Source organism: Silurus aristotelis (assembly GCF_946808225.1).
Source record: "Silurus aristotelis genome assembly, chromosome: 21".
Taxonomy (NCBI): Eukaryota; Metazoa; Chordata; class Actinopteri; order Siluriformes; family Siluridae; genus Silurus; species Silurus aristotelis.
This window is the reverse complement of record NC_139594.1, coordinates 6629022-6656211: the sequence shown is the minus strand read 5'-3', so window position 1 is coordinate 6656211 and position 27190 is coordinate 6629022. Positions and strand designations below refer to the sequence as shown.

The 27190-nt window shown below is 38.1% G+C and overlaps 2 protein-coding genes across 4 annotated transcripts; one reads left to right on the top strand and one right to left on the bottom strand.

Annotated features, from left to right (window-relative positions):
* Nucleotides 1-498: 498 nt before the first annotated feature.
* Nucleotides 499-6159, bottom strand: h3f3a (H3 histone, family 3A). 2 transcript variants are annotated; one of them, XM_083524657.1, is made up of 4 exons: nt 5352-6159; nt 1545-1685; nt 1128-1281; nt 499-853 (listed from the first exon to the last, which is right to left on the bottom strand). In XM_083524657.1, the coding sequence occupies exons 2-4, from the start codon at nt 1670-1672 to the stop codon at nt 725-727; spliced, it is 411 nt and encodes a 136-aa protein (XP_083380783.1). In that variant the 5' UTR covers nt 1673-1685; nt 5352-6159; the 3' UTR covers nt 499-724. The 2 variants fall into 2 exon arrangements, with proteins under 2 accessions (XP_083380783.1, XP_083380782.1); XM_083524656.1 differs by lacking the exon at nt 5352-6159 and adding an exon at nt 2585-2724.
* Nucleotides 5056-26494, top strand: unkl (unk like zinc finger). Of its 2 annotated transcripts, XM_083524410.1 has the most exons (16): nt 5056-5289; nt 6158-6367; nt 9787-9963; nt 13077-13210; nt 13321-13456; nt 13549-13666; nt 16205-16289; nt 16376-16542; nt 17027-17215; nt 17918-17980; nt 18105-18282; nt 18593-18685; nt 18779-19012; nt 20400-20572; nt 20788-21045; nt 22579-26494. In XM_083524410.1, exons 1-16 carry the CDS (start codon nt 5225-5227, stop codon nt 22732-22734), a joined length of 2436 nt encoding a protein of 811 aa, XP_083380536.1. In that variant the 5' UTR covers nt 5056-5224; the 3' UTR covers nt 22735-26494. The 2 variants fall into 2 exon arrangements, with proteins under 2 accessions (XP_083380536.1, XP_083380537.1); XM_083524411.1 differs by lacking the exon at nt 17027-17215 and having other exon boundaries at nt 5057-5289.
* The last annotated feature ends 696 nt before the right edge of the window (nt 26495-27190 follow it).

Below are 27190 nucleotides of genomic sequence, written 5' to 3'. Positions count from 1 at the left end.
AACAGGGGCGCAACACCAATGAGTGCACTGTCAGGGCAAAGCTAATTAATGGATTGTGAATTAATGCATAACTCTAGAGCAGAACATAACGGGGGAATTGATTTGAATAATTGAACCGACCTGCAATTACATTTGCATATTAATTTTCACTGGAGAAAGAGGAAGAAATTTAATTTAGGATTTCAGACAATCAGCAAAAGGTAGCAGGCAAGTCTGGGCTCACTGCAAGACATTTAGTTATATAATCCTGACCTCTAGTGGGCGAGTCAGAAAGTACATCTACAAGCCAATCGAGTCAGAAAACTAGTGATGTTATGCTGAATTTTTTTGCAATTTTAAAGTATTTATTTTTTATTTGGAAGTTTCAAAAAGATCTGTTTCAGAAATCATACCTTAGCCACAACGAGTAATCCAGAATTCATGCCATCAACGACACTGACATTAAGCCAAAAACTTAACAGAACTACTTTTCTTAAAAAGTAAAGAACTGGAGACCAATTTGAGGTAGTGAAATTTTATTAACAACCCAATAATCAATGTAAAAAGATAAATATCGCAGCATGCAAACTAATGCTACTCTACAATGAGCACTGCTAAATAGTAAATACACATTATGCACCAGAAACCTGAGTCTGTAGGGAATGTTTTACAAAATTTATGTAATTGGTTAAAATCCACTGCTTGAATGTATGCTTAACAAAAAACTTAAACAAGATGTGGTTCATTATGCCCGTTCCCCCCGGATTCGCCTTGCCAGTTGGATGTCTTTGGGCATGATGGTGACCCTCTTGGCATGAATGGCACACAGGTTGGTGTCCTCAAACAGGCCCACAAGGTAAGCCTCACTAGCTTCCTGCAAGGTGAACACAGTAAACCTGATTAACTCGAATTAGTCCGGATGAAATCAATCTCAGTATGCACCTTTTTAATGCATCGATTTTGTTATGACACCAAGTCCATATTTGAACCATCCCAGAACCCAGGATTTAAATGAGCATGGGACTGAAATTTTCCCACTGTGGGACGAATAAAGGTATCTTCTTATCTTACCATACTACAGATCACATTTCATGAGGGGATAAAAATAAAAGCATGACCAGGGACATGAAATCATAAGAGAAACGCACCTGAAGTGCACCGATGGCTGCACTCTGGAATCTCAGGTCGGTCTTAAAATCCTGTGCAATTTCCCTGACCAGACGCTGAAACGGGAGCTTGCGAATTAGCAACTCCGTTGACTTCTGGTAACGCCGGATTTCTCTCAGAGCGACGGTACCAGGCCTGTGAAGACAAAAACAAAACTTGTATGGTAGCTCAGGAGTCCAACAAACAGGCAGCACAGAAAGACTAAACCTTCAACGCTTAAGAGTTCCATGTTACTTTTATATACAGCAATTTCCCCTACACATTTTTTGTCTCAGTAACCACCACACAGATTGGTGTGGATCTAAAGTCTGTCTCGCATGAAACTGGTCCATGGTGCAAAAACGAGGGTTGAGGAGCGCTGATCTAAGTAGTGTGTAGATGGATAGCAAAGTGCTCACCTGTATCTGTGAGGTTTCTTGACTCCGCCTGTAGAGGGCGCGCTTTTCCTCGCTGCCTTTGTGGCCAGTTGCTTCCTGGGCGCTTTCCCACCAGTGGATTTACGCGCAGTCTGCTTGGTACGAGCCATGGTTTCTCACAGGCTAAAAAAATAAACGCAACAAATTATTTCCACACAAAGCTGTACCCATTACAGCCTAAACAAAGTAAAGCTCTCCATCCAGGCATGTCATTTGTGTTTAGTCCAAAACTGACCTCTATTTCAGCCCAAAATGGACATAATTATCCACCCTGACCAGACAGTCGCTTAGAAATTGTGTCGCAGACAAACAAAATGGCGGACGGTCTTTTTTATGCTTCCTCTTCATATCTACAATAATCAGCTAGACTACTACCTAAAGACAAACTCGACGAATCCCACTGTAAAACAAAAACAGCACACAGCTCGGACTTAAAAAGATAATACTTTAAATTCGTATAAAATTAAACGACTTGTATTTAACCTGAAAATAATTTCAGAGTAAATAGGCAGCTAGCTACTAGGGCTAACCACCTAAACAACAACAATCACAACCAACAACAAACACTTCCGGGTACATTTCGGCTTTATTGTAATGACCAAATAAACATTGGATTGGTCAATCAAAAAATGTATTATAAACATTAGTTTTATTGTGAATAACCGGTTACTATATCATTATAACCCCGAACCAGTCACCCCTCATTGTCCAAAATGGCGGGCAAATAAAAACAGCGCCGGTTAGTCCTATTCAAATCCAAACAAACCAAAACACACAGCAAATAATTGATTAAAAAACTGAAGATAATTAAAAGTAACGCCAAAAAAAAAAAAAACGAAAAAAATAAGCCATACATACCGGGAACAAGTACAAAAGCATTAATATATACATTATATAGCTCCCATTTCTAGCTTCAAATATAATTATATACATCTGATCCCACTGTAAACCATTTCCGGGGATACAACCGAACGTCTGAAAATTATATTTGATATAATATGATATTTTGTTAATTTCCTTACTTGGTTTCTCCGGTTATCAGTGATCTGTCACCTCCCAGGTCCCGACGTAGAAATAATGAGCTTGTGACGCACGGCATTTATACTGTCAGAGAGACACCAGCACCACGTGACCCGAGAAAGCTCCGCCCACAAGTCCCCCCTGAGTTAAGACTGTATACAGGAAGCACGGCAGGGAAACATGCGCCTGGTGTTACCAATAAATATAATAAAATACAATAAAATAACACTGGATGCAATCGTTTGCTTCTTCATTAAAGACCTCCTTATTTGCTTTTAGTCCCCCTTTTTTTTGTTTTGCTTCACCACCTTCACGCAAGGCGTATATACGCGCAATAACGTTGCATATTATTATTATTATTATTATTATTATTATTATTATTATTATTATTATTATTATACATATTTTATGATTTGATCGTTAATTTCATGTCATATATATATATATATATATATATATATATATATATATATATATATATATATATATATATATATATATATATCGAAAATGTGCAAATTTAAACAAGTGCGGGGAAATTGGCACAGGCGGAAGTGCTCTTAAAATTTTTTTAAAATAAATAAATAATCTCTAAAATTGAAATCAATTAGCAATTAAAATGTTTTATTCTTTCTGTGCGGCTCGGTACTAAAGGATCCGGTTCCCGGTTCCGGTCCGCTGCCCGGTGTTTAGAGATCCAGTTGTCAAGTGACAATTCCACTGAATTAAACACTAATATAATGTTTGAGCGTTAAATTGGGCTTGTATTTTGCATTTGTGAAGGTTGATATTAGACTGGAAACAGCAATGTATACATGGCATGCTATTATGCTTAGTTACAAGGCTGTAATAAATGTAAACTGACAGATCTTTCTTGCTGAATGCTCCTGTATAATAAAACAAAAAATGCTCAGCTACTACACAGTATTCACTATTTAAACATCACATCCATATATGCACCTTCAAGTTTCAATCACACAGATGTTTCGAATTGTATGTTTTATTGTAATTCCAGGAACTAAGAGATCCAAATCCTCTTCCAGTATTATAACACACGCATGTACATGGAGACACCGATGACTTAAAACGACAAGCAAACCTTCACCAACATCAGTGGCCGATCTCACTAATTCTTTTATATCTGAATGAACACAAATCCACACAAACACACTCCGAAATATAGTGGAAATCAAGTTATGTATAAACAATACTCTGTTCACCAAATCTGACAGACACAGGAACAGTTTCTTTCTCCAAGCAATCAGCCTCATTAACAACTGACCATAATTATACATTATTATGTAATGACTTATTGTATATATATTATATAATTAATTATACATTACTGATCTGTCATATAACCTGTATCCCTATCTAATACTCTCACTGTCCAAACAGTTTTTGTCTTGTATAGTCCAAGCTAAATGTATAGTTTTTATTTATGTCTGTACTTTTGAGAGTCACTAACAGCTGGAAACAAATTCCTGGTGTGTGTAAACACACTTGGCCAATAAACCTGATTCTGATACTAGTGAAAAAGTTTAAATACACCTTCTCCTTCAGTGTTTGTTCTTCATTTTTATTATTTACAACACATTAATATTGAAGTAATGGTTTATTTTTCCACAGTTTGACCATGAAGGCCTGACTCACGAAGTATCCTCTGAACAGTGGATGTTGGAATATGTCCGTCACTTGAACACCAGGAATCATTTATGTAAATCAGTGTGTTTTTTTTTTTTTGACTGCCAATTCTTATAAACTTATCTTCTGCAGCAGAGGTAGCTCTTGGTCTTCCTTTTCTGTGATGGTCCTCATGGGAGCCTGTTTCATCATAGTGTTTGATGGGTTTTGGAGTCTGCACTAGGGAGTACATTTTAAGCTCTTGAGATTTTTTAGATTGAATGTCTTTAGTATCAATATACGATGTTGAAAATGATACGGTTCCTGCCGAATAAAGTTCACGTTGGACGATGAAAATTGATATTCTCCTGTATCATTAAAAATACTCAGCTACAGTGTGCACTTGTGCAACCATATGTGCACCTTCACCAAAATGTTAGCAACAAGTTGTATGTTCTAGTGTAACAATTTACAATCACTGGAACCAGGAGATCCAAATCTGTTCCAGTGTACATGGAGACACAGTGTGTTAAACTTGAAGTAGAAGCCCCACTGATCACCTTTTGGGATGAACTGAACATGGTCATCTTAGTGGCATCAGAGAGACTGTAGATTAAGGTCCATTGATGGGACCTGAACAGATGAACATTATGGTGAATAAACACAGAGCAGAACAGAAGAGGTATATTGAGGTATTCAAATCTCTCTGCCTTTCATATACACACATTTCATATATATATATATATATATATATATATATATATATATATATATATATATATATATATATATATTATATATATATATATATATATATATATATATATATATATATATATATTAATGTGTGTGTGTGTGTGTGTGTGTGTGTGCGCCCCTTCATTAGCTCACTCTGGCCTCAGAGCGGCGTTGTGAGAGCGCGAGCGCGAGCAAAGGAGGGGAGAGGATAGGAGCGGAGAGGAGGGGCGCGAGGACGCTGGGCTCCAGCCGCGCATGCGCCGTTATTGTTTTGACTGAAAATGCCGTCGGTTTCGAAAACGGCGGCGAGCGCGTCTCCTCAAACCGAGAAACCAACCCACTATACGTAAGTAAAAGTGCACGCTTGACGGGCAAAAACGCGTTTTTCTATCAAAGAAAATACGGTACCTTTTTTTTGGTAGTCGGCCGCCCGGTAGTAATGTGCAGGGATTCGTTCGTACTGCGTTCCTTCGCGCGTTTAAATATGGTGCTTTTCCCCCCGTTTCTGAATTCTTTCGTATTAACGCAAAACGGCAAAAAAAGAAGAAAAACAACCAGACAAACACACTGACATAAAGCCGCTTTAACGGCACGGAGTGTTATACTAATTCTTGTCGAGAAAACGTAAAGTGTTTTCCACCGAAAGTGTGTATTGTGTAAAAAGAAAGCTGGCTGGAAACATGGTTTCAACAGCAACAACGCAAATCGGGCAGATGAAGCTTCTCTTCCCTTCCCCTCGGCCCGAAGTGCAGCGGTTTGGTTTTTCTCCTCCTCCTGATATTTACGCTGCGCTGTTTGCGTACGCCATGCGCGCGTCTCCGGCCTGCACGTCCCGCATCGTGCGGAACTTCGGTCTGTGATCGCGACTTGCGTTACAACACGATTACGTTGGAGCCCTTGTTAAATATCCAGGCGCAGCTTCTGAACCGTGCGGAAACTTGCTCCGTGGATCTCACGCTGGTGGTTCCTACTTTCACAGTAGTTTGTTTATAAAGTTCAATCCAGAAATATAAACAATAAACCCTGGTGTTGTGGTATGTGTAGCGTGTTCGACGTGTTGCAGCGTTTTTCCCTGGTTCCTTTTCTCCTTCTGTTGCTTCTTCTGCTCCTTTCTCTCCTTCTTCTCCTCGTTCCTCTGCTTCTTCTGCTGCATCTGTTGCTTGCCTGCTGTTTCTGCATCTACAGTGAAGTCTCTCTGCTCTGTCCCTTGGCAGATATCTGAAGGAGTTCAGGACCGAGCAGTGCCCGCTGTTTCTTCAGCACAAATGCACCCAGCACAGACCCTTTACATGTTTCCACTGGCATTTCCTGAACCAGAGGAGACGGAGACCCATCCGGAGGCGAGACGGCACTTTCAATTACAGTCCCGACGTCTACTGCACCAAGTACGACGAGACAACGGGCATATGTCCAGACGGAGACGAGTAAGTTTGCACGGACACCGTTCTTTTTTTCCGCATCGGTGCAGCATGCACACGGTGCTCATCTGTGGTACCTGTAGTACCTTTGGTACGTGTCACCCGGACCGCTTATATCGAGATGTTGCGCGCGTGCGAGTATAGGGAGTTGCTTCGTTGAACATTGTTGAGACATTATCGAGACGTTGTTGAGACATTGTCTATACATTGTTCGGAGGGTGCACGCGTGTACACACCCCTTTGTGTGTGTGTGTGTGTGTGTGTTAACCCTACTTAATGTGTATTTATTATTATTATTATTATTATTATTATTATTATATATTTTTTGTCACGTCGTCACGTGTCCAAATCGTGGCTGCGATTTGAGCTTCGAGAGCGCACGCGTTTACTCGAGCGCACAAATCAAACAAGGAAGTGAAGTTGATGTTATAGTTTTGTGTGTGTGTGGGTGTGTGGTGTGTGTGTGTGTGTGTGTGTGTTGGGGGGGGGCGGTATGTAGCAGAGATCTCTGCTAAGGGGAAAAAAAAAAAAAAAAAACAGGACACACCCCCCAGAGTTCTGCCTTCTGATTGGCTCTCTTATTCACGTAGACTTTTCTCATTGGTTCACACTGGTCATGTTTACTACTTGGCACGAAATGTGTGCAGGGAAGTCCCATATACCAGTTTATTATTATTATTATTATTATTATTATTATTATTATTATTATTATTATTAGATGTCAATTGCTTTGGGTCCATTGACAGTTTGACTGACTAAAAAGTTGTATATTATGATTAAGCAGTGAAGTGAATTGCTGATAGATAGATAGATAGATAGATAGATAGATAGATAGATAGATAGATAGATAGATAGATAGATAGATAGATAGATAGATATTAATCTGAAAGGATAATTGTAACATACAACTAAATATAAGCAACAAGTTGTCGTAGAATGTTAAGATTAGAATAATAATAATAATAATAAGGCTAGTCTAATTTAAAAGTTCACAATAAAAAAAGAGGTAAAATTATGATTGAAATAAAAACGAAAGAAAACTGATACACTGTTTACATTTCAGTACATAGTGCAGTTAAAAATTATAATATACCCTTTCTATGTGCAGGATGATTGTATATACAGGTGAAAACATAAGTAATGGTGCATAAGGTGCATCAGCAAGTTGTAATATTAATAAAAAGAGAGAATGAAAGTAGATGGTCATATCAGTGCCGTCAGGTGGACAACCTGTTTGAGTGTAGAATAAGGTGCATTTATGGGATCTGAACAGATTGACATTAGTGTTAATAAATACAGAAGAACAGAATGGAATTTGTGGCATTTGTGAAATACCTAACAATAACTAACAAGCAAGAGTTAGCATTGTATTAATGTCCTGCTGATATGCATTAGTTACAAGTGTGTCATGTTTCTACACAGTCAGATGGTTTGGAGGTGGTAGCTTAGTGGTTGAAGTATTTGACTTCGGATTTCAAAGTAATAAGTTCAAATCCCAGCCACACCAAGCTGCTACTCCTGGGCCCCTGAGCAAGGCCCTTAAACCACATCGCTGCTCAGTCGTATAAATGAGGTCAATGTAAGACACTCTGGATAAAGGCGTCTGCCAAATGCCACAAATGTAAATGTTTATTCTAAATGCTCCTGTTTATGAAAAAATACATCATCAGACAACATCAAGTGCTTGATCTCACAAATGATCTTATAGTTGAATGATCACAAATCCCCACAACAGCACTCTAAAATCTAGTGGAAAGCCTTCACAGAAGAGTGGAGTGTATCACAGTAGTAAAGAGGGAATAAATCTGGAAATGGGCTGCTCAGAAAGCACGTAGGTGTAAACATACTTTTGGCTGTTTAATTTACTTTGTACTATTTCTTAGCACACAAAGGCAGTTTTATGTTTTGGAGGTTTATTATTTATTTTCTTAGATGTGTTATGATGTGAACAATGTAAGGCTTCCTGTTCATTGGAATATGGTAGGAAGAAGCATGGAGCTTCACTGTAATCACTCTCACACATTCATTCATCCAGTAGAAGCAAGCCATTCTGTAATTGCATCGCTGTTACCATGGGAACTGTTGCTACCTACATGAGACGGAGTTTCTATATTTGAGATTATTGGAATAGTAGCATTTTCAGCATCCTACTGTAAAGTAATGTCTCGCTTGTATTTCTGCCTGTTTATTTGTTATAAAACCTATTGTGTTCTAATCAGTGGCTTCGATCAGTTTCCTACTGCCAGCTTTTATTCTAAAATGCACTCCGTGATAAGTGTGTAAACCACAGGTTCCCATTTATTCAGTAAAGATCTAAATGAAGTGTTAGTGATGCACTCCTAATGGGAGTATGTTTTATTTGCTATATTTCATGTGTCTCTTTCCCAACTCCTATTTTGGTCAAAGTATTTTTTTAAACCTTTGTAGATGGTGAACAGCCATTTGTGATTTGTCATATGCGTGTTTCAGAGATTTTCCTACATGTAATTGTGTAATAGTGGGTTTTCTCTAGCAGAATGAAATCCAAGTCTTCCTCTGGAAAGTTTAATATAACATGTCACACTGAAATTTATATTTTAGGCTGCCATGCCGTTCAATGCCAATATTTCATAAATGTGACGCTGGTAATTGCGGTTTCTTTTTTATTAATTTGAACAATTGTTCCCCCTGTCATCCAGGGATCATGAGTTCGGGGGGAAAAATCACCATGCATGTGCTATTGAAAGTTAATTCCTGTTTATGATGCTCAGAACAAGATTTGGAACTTTTAGCAAAAAAAAAGAAGGGATGGCAAACCTTCTTTCTCTTACAGCGGTATTCGCTAATCATCGCTATCAATGAGCTGATGCAGGTGCATGTAGGATACTGCTATCCTTTGAGTTTGTTACACCACTATGGGTCAACAATTTAAAAAAAAATGAAGCGGTCATAAGGCGTGTTTGTTAGCTTTCAGTTCAGGGGGAGATCTGCCCACCAGGGGGGAATTGAGAGTGAAAAATCAGCAGGAAAAATGTACACATATGCAGCGTCTTGCCATTTAAAATAAGGTTTTGTGTCTTTTAAACTGTTTTGATGTACACACCACTGAGAAGAATGCTGAAAGTACTGTCTGTGAAAGGCAGAACATGGAGATTAAATACAAACATGTGACTTGTTTTAAAAACTTGTATATAACCACAAAAAAAACTTGTTTCAGAGATGTTTAAGTTTTCATTTTTGGAAGTTGCAGTGGGAAAATTGGCAGCGAGAAATCAGTGCAGTTGGAAGTAATCGGTATTTAAACTCATGGCTTTGGGGTTATCGGTGTTGCATTCTGATATTGATTGCGTATGCATAACTTCATCATTTGCATAGTTAAAATGAAACAAACATACAAAAAACAAAAAAAAAACAAATGTGGTTCTAACAATATCTCCTGTTTTCAGCTGCCCTTATTTGCACCGGACCACTGGTGATACAGAACGCAAGTACCACTTGCGCTATTATAAGACTGGCACCTGCATCCATGAAACAGATGCCCGGGGGCACTGTGTAAAAAATGGTCTCCATTGCGCCTTTGCTCATGGACCTCATGATCTCCGGCCTCCAGTCTATGATATCAGGTAAGTGCAGTTACTTCTCTACCTTGTGATGTATTGATTTAAGTTGGTGGTTGGTTGTAGGATTCATATTTGAGAACTGAAAACAATATGATTTTCACTTTTGTTTTTTATGTACAAGGTTTTATGTGCCAGTTTGAGACTTATTTCAAGGACGTTAGAATTGCCCTTCATGATGAATATCCCACTGTCTATAGTTACTATAGCTTATGTCATTATAATAAGCTTTTGCACAGTAAGGCCATAGATACTAGTTGTCGTTACAAAGTCGGTGGCTTGAACCACGGACCCTAAGAGTGAATAATTGGTGTCAACCAATCTGTGATGATCACAAATGTTGAGCTCATAAAACTAGGAGCTACTAATCATATAGACTGTATAAGACTGCAGAAAAAACATTACTTAATCTTATACTCCAATACTCATTTTAGTTCTCTCTCTCCAGTGTTCTGTATTGTTAAAAGATTTATGATCACACTCTTAATGTCACCCAAATGAGGATGGGTTTCCCTTTTGAGTCTGGTTCCTCTCAAGGTTTCTTCATTACATCTAAGGGAGTTTTTCCTCACCACAGTCACCATGGCTGCTCATCAGGGATAAATACACACCGTTCACCTTAACTGTTGATTTCTGTAAAGCTGCTTTGAGACAATGTCTGTTGTGAAAAGCGCTATAGAAATAAACTTAGCTTGACTTGACTCAACCACACGATGGTGGAGAAAGTAATTTTTTTTTTCATTGGTAACAAAGAAGATTCTGCAATAGCCCATAGTTAAAATCAGGGTCATGTAAAAAAAAAAAAAAAAAAAAACAATAAAAAAAAAAAAAAAAACAACTGCCCTGATGATCCATGAGCTCACAGAAGTTTTATTTAGAAACAGATCACTAGTAGTTTGGGCACAAACACAAAGCGGCTGTTAGTGGACATGATTGGGTTGGATCTGTTTTGGAATCTCAAACTGAGAGATTACATGAAACAGTGCTTCAGGCTACACGCTTCACAGAGCCAATACTTTGGGATACAAAGTTGTGTAATTTGAACCCTGATCCCAGTGCGGTCCAGACTAATTGCCTAATATGATTCAAAGCAATTCTTCCAAATGGAAAACACACACACATATATATACGTGTGTGTGTGTGTGTGTGTGTGTCTTTATTTATTTATATATATATATATGACACACAATACTAATGTACAGCACTGAAAATGCCCAGACAATGCAAACATGTCCTTAACCTCTGGGTGTCCAATCATGTATAGTCCTCTGGGGAGGAGAAGGAAGGACAGACAAACATAGGATGGGAGGGGTGAGGATAGATTTGGTCAGTCACCTCACAATCCTGGATGCAATAGTAAGCTTCTCTCATGACCGCATCTTATAGTGACGCTTAATGTGTTGGAGTCCCGGCTACGAATCAGCAGTGCCAGTATGAGTGCTGCAGGCTGTGGCAGGTCCTTTTGTCAGGGGACGTGAGTTGGCGCATGTTTCTTTTGGAGTGGAGAAGACAGGACCTCTCTGGGAGATGGATGGCGTCAGCAAAAGTTTTGGAACGGTAGCACAGGACACACACCAAGATACTCGCTGGACGTTGTTTAAAATGCTTTTGGGTCAGCCAGTGTCTGCAGTAGCCAAGGAACATCTGGGTGAAGTTCAGGGGGTGGTGATCAATTTACTCAATTTTTCTATTTCTGTAAAACATGACTGGCTCTTGAATGGTAGACTCGTGGCAGCCTGGTAGACCTCTCCAGTTAGAAGACCCTCAATGCAGGGCTTCTGTTTACCTTTTAACTAGCCACATACTGGCGTTGGGCCAGAAACACCTCTTCATCCACATCATCCTGGGGTATCAAGAGAATGAGGCTGAGGCCCTTTACCATTTGCCTTATCTTTTACTATTGCTGCTGCCGATTGGGGCACCATGAGGGGCACTATGCCAGTGAAATGTCTTTGAAGGAGCTTGTGGGTTTCGGCACTGGTTAAACTTAAATTTTGGCAGTACACAGCAGTCTCGGTGTAAGAGTTTATAAAATATATGATCATAAAATAAAGAGCATGTGAATGCATGTTATTCCTATATCATATCCCCAAACACAACCCAGTGAGCAGAACCACACCAAAATGCCACGACCTTCTACAGAGGGTCATTGTAATATCAATAGCAGTGCTCTCTGGTCTTGTGTGCTGAGCAGCATTATTTTTATTTTAAGACTAATGAGCACTTGATGCAGAAAGCACTTGCTCAACATTTCAGCTGGATTAGTGAGAAGAAGAAATGGCATTGCTTCATCAGAAAAAGTAGTATGGTGTCGAATGTGGAGGCATCCCGAGTAAGAAGAATTAAAGCCTTAGTAAATGCCTGATATTAATTAGTGCACTTTAGATCAGCGGTCTATAAATTATGCCTATCCTATTTTTGTCACCTAAATTAGGGGCAAGGGGAATAAATGGAGGACAAGTTTTCAGTGCATTGAAAATCAAAAAAAAAAAGAAAAAAATCAACTTTGTTAATCATCAAAGCATCATGTGTGTAACTGCAGGTTCTGATGGCATTTCCTGAAGTATTCTTTTATTTATTGTTTTTGAAAATGGCAAAAAGGAGACCGTGAAGTAAGTCAAAGACGGAAATAACAGACTTGCTCACTGAACCAGGAAGGAGAGAATGCCAAAATTGAAAATCCTGTTTCTGTAGAATCAGGGGATTTCTGTAGTAGCTTCCCTAATGCAGTGTAAATGCTCTGCAGGCAGAATGTTTTCTATGACGATTGCAACTTCTTTATGGATCCCTCCAGTAAAAATATTTTTTTTTACTGTTGATTGACACATAATAGTAAATAGTCTGTTAACGTTATAGGCAAATATATTAATACTGAAATATGTTGTTGCAATTATGCGGCAAATATAAGAGAAAATGTGATTCACTGGTTGAGTAACCAAAAAATAAATAAAAAATCAAGATTTAGATATGCGGTCTTGCAGTTGCCTAGCAACTGGTATGTGGAAATTGGGAGTCGCTGCTGCATCTTTGTTTGAGGTTTTCACCTCTACAGCTCAAGAGTCGCTGGCTCTGAATGCATGTTGTGGAGCTGGTCTGATTTGTACGACTCTCGTCCACAGAGAAATACAAGCACAAGAAGCTTTGCAGAATGGCCAGTTGGGTTCTGGAGACGGAATCCCAGATCTGCAGCCGGGAGTTCTTGCCAGCCAGGCCATGATTGAGAAGACTCTTATTGAAGATCCTCGATGGCAGGGTGAGGCCTCATTAAACACTACGGACATGAACGTGAGCTGTATAAATTCATGAGAATCATGAAGATGTGCCTATCTATTCAAAACTCTCCTGTTTATCTTGTTCTTTCAGACACCAATTTTGTTCTGGCCAACTATAAAACAGAGCAATGCACCAAGCCCCCTCGTCTATGCAGACAAGGCTACGCCTGTCCCCATTACCATAATAGTCGAGATAGAAGACGAAATCCCCGCAAGTTTAAATACAGGTACGCAAATAATCATATAATCACACGCACAAAAACAAAAGATTGCATTGGACGTGTGTGAGCATGGACCTGACACCTTGGGTTTCTGACAGGTCAACTCCGTGCCCAAGTGTAAAGCATGGTGATGAATGGGGAGAGCCATCCAAATGCGAGAGTGGAGACAGCTGTCAGTATTGCCACTCGCGTACCGAGCAGCAGTTTCACCCTGAGGTTAGTACAAAGCTCCTGTCAACTTATTTCCAGATTCAGATTTTTACTACGAGCTGTGAAGGATTTATAATTCATTGCAAAAGCTAGCTGTTTGAGATGCTAGCTGATATCTCGGGTTCACAAGAACCACCAGAACCTGTTTCAGGTTTATTGCAACCAAAGAAACCAAAGTGACCCTTTTTCTGTTAAGTCAAAATCACACTAGTTTTTTTTTTTTTTTTTTTTAAGCATTTTTATACACAATGTAGTAGATAAAAAATTGCTAATACCGTTTAGTGCATAAAAATATATTTCTTTAAATGTGGAAAAGTTATTCTAAACAGCGCAAGGAAAGTGAATACGCAGATGGGATGTAAGTTGTCTAATTATGATTTATAGTTAGTATTGTAAAAAGTCTAATCAATAAATCTTTATACCACTATTACACTCATTTACACTTGGATTAAAAAAAAAACTTTAATCTGTCTGACCCCAATGATGCATAGAAATGATTTTACTTAATAATAAATCCACTCGCACAACTCGTCTTGAATATATATATATATATATACCCCTGCGTGTGTGTGTGTGTATATATATATATATATACATACATGAGGTATTTTCACCCGGAGGTTATTTCAGCTGAAGCATGTCTGATCCCCATATCCCACTTTTTCACAATTGCAATCGCTTTTTTATCATGTGACTGTCATCTTTTGTACTAAAACAAGAAATAAAATAACAAACAATGGTAAAGGGAATATACACTGGGAAGACATGACGGAGCAAAATAACATCGACTCATGTCGTGTTTATCTTGATTTTTTTTTTTGCTGTTCTTAACAACCATTTGGCTTAGGCATACCAAATAACTTCATATAAAAGCAATATTACTGTGCATACAAGCTGTTCTCACACTCCCACACAGAGAAATAGGTGGTAAACCGGGTTCAGGGATCTGCAGTGCATGAGAGCAAATGGATTTGTTATCCTGGGACTTTTTTTGCGACACTCATTGGCTGTTTCTGAGCACTGTTCTTCAGACGAGAAAAATAAAGCAGGCTTAAAATATCCGAGTCTGTGATTGCTTGCTTGATGGTGAACATTCTAGAAGTGGAAAAATGACTTAGTGATTGGATAATCGGGGCTAAAATCTCTGTAGCGTGCACTGTGCTGAAGGTGATAATTGAGTCAAATGCAGCAGTTCCTTCGAGTAAAGTCAGATTCATCAATATTTTAACTTATTTCAAGTAATAGTATTTAAGCGCTCTATTATAGTCCATGAAATTTTGGATGTAAGTATTAAAGCTGTAGGTTTGCACTTTCATATTTATATATCCTATGTATTATTTAGTTTCAGTATTCTGTGGTAGATAGCATATTTATGCACCTGATAGTATGCAGCCCTAGTACCAGTATGTGTTGGAACTACATTAAACAAATGAAATGAATGTTTAGAACTTTCTTCTATTAAGGAATTGGCCCTGTTTGTGCCATGAGTTGTATTATGTTCCATTGTATATTGTAAGACTGTGGTTACGTGTCCAAGAACTCCAAATCCAAAAGTATAGCTGCTAAATGCTAATGCTAATAGTGTCCAGACAAAACACAGTTACATCAGTTTTGAGTAAAGCTGGTCTACTGTAAATAAACTCTGAGACATCTGGGGACACTGAATAGTGTTACTGTAAACAATTTAGGGAGGTTGTCCACAAACACCAATGAGCAACTTCACACCAAAATATTTTGAGTTCTTTGTAGTGTACAAAGTAGTAGAAGAGAAACTGCATGTTTCAGATTAAAGGCCTTCATCTGTTGTTCAGACAAAGTGCTTCTAAAGCTGTAGGAGGTGAAGCCAGGTAATCTTTGACAAAGCTGCTCTCACGGCACTCTGCGACATGTTTACTGTGTACATTCAGTCATCTCCATCACCTGCTTTATTATGGCCAGGGTCTTTGTGGCTTCAGTTTTTCAATTTTGAGAAACCGATTCGAAGAAGTCTGTTAGAAAATATAGTGTGCAGGTAGTAGGTAAAATAATAGCTGTGACACCGAGTGACATTGGGTTATGGAGTGTACAGGAGTGATTGTTTAGAGCAGGGTACAGTGTATCAAATGTATTAATTGAAGGCATTATCGACTATAAACAGTATCTCACAAAAGTGAGTACACCCTCCCTCACATTTTGTCAAGGGACTATAGAAATGAAAATTGCGATCTATATGAGAGTAGTCAGTGTGCAGCGTGTGTAGCAGTACAGATTTACCGCCCTCTGAAAATAACTATACATACAGCCATTATTGTCTTATTTGGACTGGATTTGAACTTCCTGCTTTTAAAATGACCTCACGTCCTGTCTGAGATTCATCTTCAAGCCCCAAGGCTGAATAAAATTCATCACGACTGCCATCTAAGTCTGTAATTTATTGCAATTTATCTCTTACATGGACATCAAAAATAAATGAGCTTACCTATAAACTGTGAACTTTAATGGTGATTGAATGTCATGTAAAAAAAAATTATAATAATAATAAAGTTTCAAAATCTGTTTCTGCAGATATACAAGTCAACAAAATGCAATGACATGAAACAAACTGGATACTGTCCAAGGGGGCCATTCTGTGCTTTTGCACATGTTGAAAGTAAGTAATTTTTGTGCTTGTTTGAGAATTTGCAAGCATAAAAAAAAAAAAAACCTTCTCATCTAAAGAGTTTGTGTGTTTCTTAGGAATTCCTTCTACCGAGGAGACCATGAACACTTTGCTCACAGCAATGCAGTCCAGCTCTCAGGCCAAGCTGGGATGCCAACAATATCCTGAGTGTCCCAGCAGTGACTGGAGCAGCAACATGAATTCCATCAGCAGCAGCTCAAGCAACAACGGGCAGGCGGCAAGCGTATGTGTCTGCCTGCTCACACACACACACGCACACAAACACCTGCCACAAAGCTCCTGGAGTGCTGAGGGAAAGAGAACGCATTTAAACGCACAGCGGTCACTACACGGCAAACGGACAGATTACTGATTACACCAAAGTACTGGAAAAGCTCTGTTCTTGTTGTTTTAGTCAAATTTTGTTGTTTTGTTGTTTTTGTTGTTTCATTTGGTTTGGTTTGCTTTTTTTGTTTTTGTTTTGTTTATTTTTCGCTTTTGTTGCAGTCTGTTGGAACAGTTGCACACTTTCAGATTCAAACGAGAGCATTTTAATCTGAATTAGGCCTACGATTATTATATCTATTTGACCAGGTCAGCAGCCCAAATCACTACTAATGCTCCCTTAGGAAGAATTAGAAAGGAAATGAACCGAAGGCTGCAGACTCAGGCTATTTGGCCACGTCTGAAAGTCCTCCATTAAGCTCCTCTGTGCTTCTCTTCTTCAGGTGTCATGCTCTAATAGTCCAACTGTAACATCGCGCTCAGGAAGCACCAGTTCATTGTCCCCAATTGGACCCATCGGCAGGCCCAAAAGCTTTACTAATGGTAGCTTATGTTCAGAGTCCACCACGTCCAGTGTTTCGTCTCCGACTTCTAACTATCCTAAAGCTCCGGGCTTTGAACGGGAGGACCAGGTATTCCATGACTCGCTTCTCTTTTCGCTCTCTGAAAGGGCCTTTCCTCCAGAACTGCAGACTTGGCCACACTGCCAGCTTTTCTTTTCTGTTTGATTTTTTTATTTCTCTATTACTTCTTCATTTGTTATTTGGAATCGTTCGACACGTTTTGGGATTCTACCTTCGTGTTTTATTCCACTAGTACACCGACTATTACTTACATTCTCACATACTACATAGGCAGTATACTGTGGATAATTATTTTAATTCCTTTAACTCGTATTTCTCTTAACAGTGTGCAGATAAAATACATATAAGCTTACCCTAATGCAAAACTCTAGCTTTGGTAAGGCATAGACTTGCACAAGTATCATATTATTTTGCCTTGGTATACCTCCACAGTAGATTTGAAATAAAACAATACAATTTTTATTGATCTGAGAGACTGTGTAAAAATGGCTCTGCAGCTATTTGTGCAGTATGCTTGTATGCTTTGGTTAAACGTTTTCATTCAAGCTGAAAGTTTATACTTTGTGCCAATTTTTGGCTTAATTTCAAATTCAGTTTGGAGGTGTATCTGGAACAAGAGTACAGAAACTGACAGAACTGAATGTTTGTTTGTGAACAGTTTAATTTGTATATCTAAGAATATGATTCACTGGCAAATAATGGCTTTAATAGTATGCTCTAACGTTATTCAATGTGGTTTTCTAATTTTAGGCTAAGAACCAGAGAGGATTGGGGGGAGAAAATAATCAGAAGTTAACTGACCAAGATAAGCAGGTAAAGACCTGCAGTTCTCAGCCTTACAAATGACTATTTATAGCTTAATGATCTCAAACTGCGTGCTGGTGCTTACAATTTTCTTTCACAATAAGTCACCTTAACAGCATGTTATTGTCTACAGAGCCACAGCAGCATATTTTCTGTGGTGAACCCACTGGCATCCAGCATCACATCAAGCATCACATCCAGCTTAGCTTCAAGCATTGGCTCTGACAGCTCCTCTCCCACTACATTATCAACCATGAATGCAAAAGCTACCCCTTTCTATCCAGGAAGCAATACGGTTGAGTCAGTCATAGGTATGTGGTGAACCTATTTATATACGAAAATTTTTTTTACATTTCCCTACTGTGTACGTGAGGAAGTGGTTTAGGGTGACATGTAGGGCACAGGTCTGTGTAGGGTACTTATGATGCACTGCGCAGCACAGGGTAAGTAGAGGGGCTGCCTTTCAATGTTACAAAGCTGTAAATGGTCTCAATAAGAAATAATTTATTTGCCAGGAAAGTATAAAGCATTAAAGCTGATATTTGCTGATAGTGCTTTACACGGTCTGACTAGTGAAACTGAAATACTGAACTCCTTGTTTTTTGTATATAATTTTCTTAGGATCTGCACTTGACCTAAACTTCAATGACATCAGCGTTGCCTCCCTCGATAAAGACCTAGAGGACCAAGACAATAATGGCTTTGGGATAACAAGTAAGGAAATGCTGGTCGTATCATGTCTATTTGCAGATGCCTGATGTCCCGTATGAGTTTTCCCTCATATTAAAACTGTTTTCTCCTCTGTAGGTCAGAGGTTATTAGGAGGCTCTGATCCCGTCAACATTCCTGGCTCTCTGGCGCGGTGTTCATCTCTGCATTCCTCCTCCTCTCTGTCCGCCTCCCCCCTCAGCTCTCTGTCCCAATCATTGTCCCAGTCATTGCTCAGTGGAATGGCTTCTCAGCAGAGCCAGACACAGGGCTTGCCAATCAAAACCGAGCACAGCCTGCTAGGGACACCGACGTCTACTCAGAACTCTTTAGGTAAAGAAAACGTAACTCGTGCAAAGCGTGTGAAAGAGTATGCCCAAGGTTTCATGTTGTCTACACTCGAGATATTTAAATCACATAAAGAGCACGAATTTTATCATTTTTATCAGAATTCCTGTGGGTCACATTTTAACTGACTGGTCTCTTTTAATTACAGGGTTTCTGCAGGGTCTTAATCAGTCTAAAATTAAAAAATCTAAATTTTAGGCCTTGAAAAGTCTTAAATTCACTGTTTATTATAATTTAATTATTAAATAATTTTAAATGTTTCCACAGTAGTTTAGAATGTTTTTATATGTTAGTTTCGTTGGTGGTGTTCTTTCTTTCGCAATTCCAAATATAATTTGCTGTATTACGAATAAGATCAACATGCAGCAGCCAATCCGCTTTCTGTTATTGGCTCGGATCTTTCTTGGATTGTACCACAAACATGAAAACGGATATAATTTTTTTTGGCTATGGGGAAGGGCAAGTTTAGCGATACTTGGCTTGAAAAAATGCATTTAGGGCTTGATTAAATAATTAGTTTGGAAGATTGCAGACATTGATGTAATGCAGGGGTGCTCTTACTTTTTTTGGCTTGCAAGCTACTTTAAAAATGCCCAAGTCAAAAGGACCTACCTACATTAAAAAAAAAAAAGCTGAAAAGTGTGTGTGTGTGTGTGTGTGTGTGTGTGAGACACAGGTTAACTTTTAGTTACGAATATGAAGAAGTTTGTGGCATCAGGTAGCAAATATGTACATCTGCCTTTAAAAGATGTCCAGAAAGGCTGACCCACAAGGGTGAAGCCCACACTTCAATGCCAGTATAAAAACCCAGATGGAAGTTTGCAGGTGATCACCAAGCTTTTGCAAGAGTGTTGTCGAATGTTTTACTGTTCGGCCATAATGACTAGTGTGCTGTACAGAGGGAAAAGGAATTTTGAAAAAAAATCCCAATTGTGCAATGTGGGGGTGGCAGCACCATGTTGTGGAGCTGTTTAGCTAAATTGAGTGATGCTCTTCAGAAAACAAACGTCATTCAGAAAGGGAGATTATGAGGACAGTTACCGTAGGCCGTGACCTGAATCCTGTAAATTATTTGTGGACTGAGCTGAAAAAGTGTGTGTGAGCAAGGAGGCCTACAAACCTGGCTGAGCTACTCCAGTTCTGTCAGCAGAAACGGGCAACAATTCCAGCAAAGAATTGTGAGAAGTGTCCATTTGAGCAAAGATCAAGCAGTCTAAAAGTGCAGTCCCACCAAACATTACTTACAGATGTAAACTTTTACTCAACAGAAAATCTAATGATAAATAAAAGCTGAGCTGCTTTATCATATTTCCAAGATGTTCTTAATTTTTCACGTTCTTGCCTTTTCTTTTAATTCTGCTTTCTGTGTTAGGGCTGAATGGTGGCGCTGGAGGCATATGGGACTTTATGAGTGGTAGCCTTTCCCCAAGTCCATCTCCAGTGTTCAGCTCAAGCAGTGCAGATTTGGCCCGACTCCTTCGTGATCTGGACGAGGCCAAGAAGAAAATCAAGCAGTGGGAGGATGCATGGCACCAGGTCAAACAGGTCAGGGACAATGGATGGATATTTCAAAAAGGATTTACTAAACAGGCGCTTGTTCAATCTTTTTTAAAACACATCAACAGTCTGATAAAATAAATGTCCACAAGTAAATACATTTCTCTAAACAATACTTAAAGACTGAAAACGCTGAAATATTTACACAAAAAAGTGTCTGAGAATATTATTCATCTTTAATCCTCTTGGTGATTTCGATAAAGGCATGTGAAGCGTGGCAGAAAGATGCGAAAGATGCAAAAGAGCAAGTCAAGGTAGCCGAGGCAGAGCGTCAGCTGGCCGAGCAGAAGCGCAAGGACTGCGATCTCAAACTGAAAGAGCTGCAAGGAGACTTTGACACGATTTGTCGTTCACCCAGCACGCCTCTGCTGCGCAGCTACGGAGACCTGGACCAGCTAACACTGCCAAAACTCCACTCCATCCAGAACCAGCTGCGCTCAGACCTCGACCTAATCGACGGGGTAAGAACACGCCCCCACCACCTAACACTCATATTTTTTTATTTTATACTTCTAGGCGTCATTTTTAATTAAACCAAATCAGTTTTGCTATAGCTTCTTACAGAATAGCTTATGAACAGTATATTCCGAAGTTCCGTTACCCTTTTTATAATTTCAGTCCTTCGTATCTCAAGATAAAACAAGATTCGAGTAAAATCTGAACATCCATGTTAGATTAGATCTATTGGTCTGTCGTTTCAATATTTGCTTATAAGGAAGACTCGCCGAAAATCTGACTTTTTCTATTGTATCCTGGTCAATGTCACATTTTCTTGAATAGAAATGTATAAATAATGCGACATCTTTTAAATTTTGTTTTAAAATAAACAATATGATAAGATTTCACCAATTTGAAGGCGTATCCCAGATCTCTTCACTACTGCAATAGATACATGTCTAACGGTATTACCGTAATTTCCTGACTATTAAGCGCACCCATATATAAGTCGCACCCACTGAATTTGACAAAGATTTTTATTTTGAGCATAAATAAGCCGCACCTGTCTATAAGCCGCCTACATGTGGTTTCATGTCTACACTGAAACTAATGAACTTTACACAGGCTTTAATGAAAGACAGTGTCTGTTACACGGCTTGTATCTAAACAGAAGCCTACTAAGAAAGTCATTGTTCACTGTCTTCCTCCTTCCTTTCACAACAGTTTCTCTCTCGAGTTTATCTTTTAGCCTCGTCGTGCGTTTAAAAATCACCATCGGTGAATCTTTTCTCCCGATGCCGTGCAGCTCAGAACACAGGTGAAGTGTGTGTTTTTTCATGCTCGGTTGTTTTCAGAGTGACGAATGATTCGCATTTCCTGTAGACAGTCCGAGTGAGCGGCAGGTCAAACGTCAGAGGAACCTCATCCATATTTATGATGTGGTGCGGCCCGATTCAGTGGGAGCGCATCTGATTTATTATAAGAGTTTCATTGGTTCACCTGAACCCGTTCCGCAATTTCATTGGTCTAATGTTATGGGGCTCAGTTTTTTGGCATGAAGCTTGTGAAACCGGGAAAAACCCAGGAAAAATCCATAAATTAGTCGCTTCATTGTTTAAAAAAAGAAGAGGCTTATAGTCCGGAAAATACGGTCATTTGAAAACGCTACATTCATGCACACAAGCTTGTACACATAAAGCCGTGGTCACGCTACATTTTGCTACACCATGCAGATTTTTTAAATTGTTCATTTTGTATCATTTAAAAGCGGGATAAAGTGCGACACTGTTATAATCAGCGTTCCTTCATCCTGCATATTCTGAAGAGGTAACATTGTGAAACATTGATGTCTTTACGTGACGCAAATCCATAGGTCACAGGTCCCCAACCTCAAATTTCAGGTCGCAGCTAAACGCAAAATTTTAATAGTATGACACGTAAAACAGTGTAGTGTGACCGCGGCTTGCGATTACTGCACTTGACTTTGTACATAACACAACGGTGTTGGACTGACCGATCTAACATGTGACTCTCTCTTGTTTTTCCCTCCAACACAGGTCATATTTCAGCTTCAGTCAAAGAAATGTATAGTTTGCCAAAAGCATGATCGTTGCATTGTACTGCAGCCTTGCCAACATTATGTACTTTGTGAAAACTGTGCACCTAGTAAATCAGAATGTCCTTACTGTAAGACGAAAATATTGAAGTGGTGATGTACAGCTGTTTAAGGTACTATTTAAAGATCTAGCCCTTTGAAGAACTACTAATACATATAAACCTTACAGTTTCTACATAGCATTTTTTTGGGGTTGTTGTTTCAGTATTTCATATAGTGATTTAAAAATTATAGTTATTAGAATCTAATAAATGGTGTTTGACTGATCTATATAAATCAAGTACTTAAATGCAATACAGGTTTTTATACTAGATACTAGGTCATTTTTATTCAGCATTAAAATTTCCCCTTCTGGAATAGATATCCTGGAGTTTATATAATCCGAAAGCCCTGATTTGACTGTTAAATTCAGAAATTGTCAGTCAGACATCATTAATGCTACATTACTGTGTGAAGAGAAATGGTTTCTTGTTTAAAAAAAAAAAAAAAAAAAAGAAAGCACTTTGTTGACCTGGAAATTGTCAAAGGGTATTTTAGAATAATTTGCTTTAAGCTGCTTTTGTAGAGTTCTTTTTATTTTTAGATTAAAAAAATTTCCCCCGCCCTTTTTCCCAGATACGCTAATGTATGAAGCATTTTTTTTGTGTGTGTGTACTGTGAAACCTATAGTAGACTATTTCACATCTCTCAAATCACAATATAGTATATAGTTAGTCTAAACATATGAAACTGTAGTTACTACTTTTCATTGTTACTTACATTTTTTTTTTTTTTTACAATCAATAAGTGACAATTTTATTAATGCATTTTAGGCATAACCAGCAGCTCGAATATCAATAGGCACATACTGTATGCTAAAGCATTTAGTACCCGTTTTTTTTTTTTTCCTTGTCCTGTAGTGATTATTCAGTACCGCATTACGTAGTTGTTTAAAAGGACTTTCAGCCTAGATATGTTTATTGGAACGTATCTGACACTCGGCCACTCACTCTCAAGTGCCTTGTCTGTTCGAATACTTCGGTGTTCGTGAGTTTAGGTTTTTGCAGGTAGTCAGTGATTTTTTTTATTTATTTTTTGCAAAACAGTATGTAATTCCCATCGCTTTCTCATTACTCTACGAGCGTATACAGATATATACCGGCCCAGCTTAAGTGTTTCCCCCAGATCGAATCATTGTCCTTGCTCGCACTCGGGACAGTAATCTTACATTTTTCTTTCTTTTCCTTTTTTTTCCTTCTTCTCTATGAGCAATGGTGCTTTTTGGGTGCAGCTTCAGTATTCAGTAAAAAAAAGAAAAAAAAAGTCAATCTACAATCAGGAAATAACCTATTTCTTTGATTACAGAATAAAACAACTGGCTTTTCTTTTCTTTCTTTTTTTGTAATGTTTTGAATAGTAGTGCTCTTTTAGTGTTTACAGGTTACAGAAACAAATTTATGGTGTTTAACTTTATCCTATATAGATTTTTCTCTTTCCAAATTTTGAGGGTGTAATGTGCTTTGGTTAATCTAATTGAATGACCTACTACTGTGTTAAATAGTTAATTAGTCTCTTTGTTTTTTTGTTTTGTTTTTTCTCCTTTTTTTTTGTTAGTGATCCTTTAATATTACAGCAGTGAAACAGTGCATCACATATCCAAGTGTGCACCAGTTTCTTTAACCTTAGGATTAATGATTTACTTCTAAAATGATTGCGATTTATGACCACCCAGTCCTGCGTGATATAGAAATATATGGTATAGAAATCTTTTCCCCGAGATCACATTGCCATAAACGTTTACGTCGGGCCAGGTATCGAGACACAGCAGCCAGCAGCACTGAGGTATTCCTTTAAAAACACGCTCACCCATTTTTTAAAGCCAGGTTCAAGTGAGGCGACTCATTTCTTTACACCTGATACAAATCTGTTGTTATGGATCATGGTGTAGTATTGTGTCTGGGGTTCAACACTTTAAGATTTCAGTTGACCTTTTTTTTTGTTTTTTTGTTTTGTTTTTTTTGTCAGATGATTGAACTGTCCTCTTAATCAGTTCCTGGACCACAGTATAGATTTGAGGTATATATGTATAAAAAAAAAAAAAAAAATGATGCAAAGGCTGCATCTGGAATGTGGCAGGCTATGTAGAGGAAGAAAATGAAAGAAAAAAAAAAGTTTTGGAATCAGACATCTGTTCAGCCGAACCAAAGTGGTATTGTATTTGTTTTTCTTTTGTTTTTTTTTCCCTTCTTAATTAAATCCTTCAGCGTAATCCTTTCGAATTCTGAAAACGTTTTGTGTTTAATTCGACAGAAACTATGCCAACTGCTTTTGCTGACAATATTAATGGATTTGAGTTTGTGTAGTTTTTACCAAAGACCTTTACTGTTTTTTTTTTTTTTGTTTTGTTTTTTTATGGGTGTTTTTTTTTTTTTTTTTCTTTTCTATGAAAATATGTTTAGCAAATAATTTAGAAAAAAAAAAATCTGACATAAAATTGACAGTTATTCACACTGCTGTGTGCATTAACTATCACTAATGAAATCAGTACAGAGCTAAAAAGACCTTTTTCATCTACGTATCCGGATCGGATTAGCTGTTTAATATTACGTAAGCGAAGGAACGCCATGGACCTGAAACAGATGTGCGTTATTAATCTCACGTGGCCATATGGATTAGTGCTTATTTGAAGTATATGCATTATTTTCTTTTCTTATGCTAATAGTACTTTATAGTAAAAAAAATTAAGCCAGTTTTGAAATATTAGTGATTGTGCACTACTTGTATGCTGTCAAAAAAATTTAAAAAAGAAAAAAAAAAGTGTGTTTTGGACTGTAGGGTGCTTTCTTTAGTTTCCATTTGACTGGTGTTTGTTGAACATGAATGCAATGCACGTGCATCTAATCCGAGTTCAAATGTATTACTGTATTATGTGTGTCCAAATTGTATATCATGAGTGATGGAAATGGGTAGAAGGTTAAGGGTCACTGTAATGGCTGATGCAGACAGTAGGTTGTGTTCATGATGAGGACTGTAGAGTTTAAAATCTAGGCCTTGAAATGCATTAAATTGGCCCAACTTGGTGTGCACGTGGTATTAATAAATCATCATGCTGCGTATGATGTAGGTGTGTATTATAGGATGCTAACAGTCACCGTCCTGCACTAACGGTGTATTTGTGCTTGACAAATTCTCTCCTGAACAAAAGTGTGCCTTTTGTATAAAAATCCATTTGTAGTATTCTTCGATCGACTGGTTATCGATGTTAATTGAAGTGTGTATTTGTTATGTAAAATGAGCCAAATTGTTGTGCCTTGGGACATTTCTCCTATGGATTCCTCACTGTGCAGGGATCCTTCTGTAGTTTTACTAATTTTTTGAAGAAAAAGGAAAAAATAAAAATCGTATTAATGACTACTCTCATGCCTTTGTCCTTTTGGAAGGTGCAGCTCTAAGCTTCCTTTCCCAGATACAAGTTTGCGTAAGGCTTTGCACGAGCACTTAAACGCGTGTTTATCAGTGCGTCGGATGGAATCGCATCAAAATTTCGTATTTGAATCGAACAATAATTCGAGAACGAGCTGATTGGTCACGGCGTCAATGGCTATACTGACTTTACTACACTGCTGAATTCACATTCTTTTTACCTTTTGTATACTTTTTTATATTTTTTTGTAACTTCAGCAAAACATTTCACTGTTAATGGCAAGGTCAGTCCCTTTTTTTTTTCTTTCTTTAATTCATTAATTTCACAGCCCAATGTCTGTGTCAGCCTTAAATGAGTAAACAACGTACGAAAGAAGTATTCCTGTTCATAGTCCTGCGAAATGAACAGCCAGGCAACTGTTATTAAAGAAAAGCACCAAGTAGAAATGTTCTTTTAGAAAAGTGTAAATTAACTGTAATGGAGTTGTACCATAACACACTGCAGTGGATTAATTTAGTTTTTTTTCTCTTTTCTTTTTTGTGAATTGTTTTCTCTCTGTTTGTTTGTTTATTTTTCTATTAATATGATTACTGAACCTGAGGATTTATGCAATCTTGTGTGTGTATGTGTGTGTGTGTGTGTGTGTGTGTGTGTGTGCGTATTATATATATATATATATATATATATATATATATATATATATATATATATATATATATATATATATATATATATATATATATAATACGCACACACATACATATGTCTAAATCTTAAATTTACCAGTCTAGCTAGGGGGAAAGTAATACATTATTAGAATAGATGATGGTTAAAAGAGGGGGGAAAAAAGAAAATCAAGGATTGGATGTTCTGATTGAGCTAATGTTGAAACCCTGAATATTGAATGTAATTAAATTGAAACAAGTACTCAAAATCCAGTTTCCAAATGGTCACTGGAAAGAAAACCCGGGGCAGCAGTGGATCTATGATGTAGCACTAGTTGTATGAATTGCGACAAATAAATTTTTAACTTAAACACAGTTTTCACGCTTGTGTATTTATGGGGAAAGATTCGATGGGAATAAAAGATGCATTTTCTCAGGGTTTTACAGTATAACAGTAGAGACGTGTCCAATTTTTCCAGTGGAAG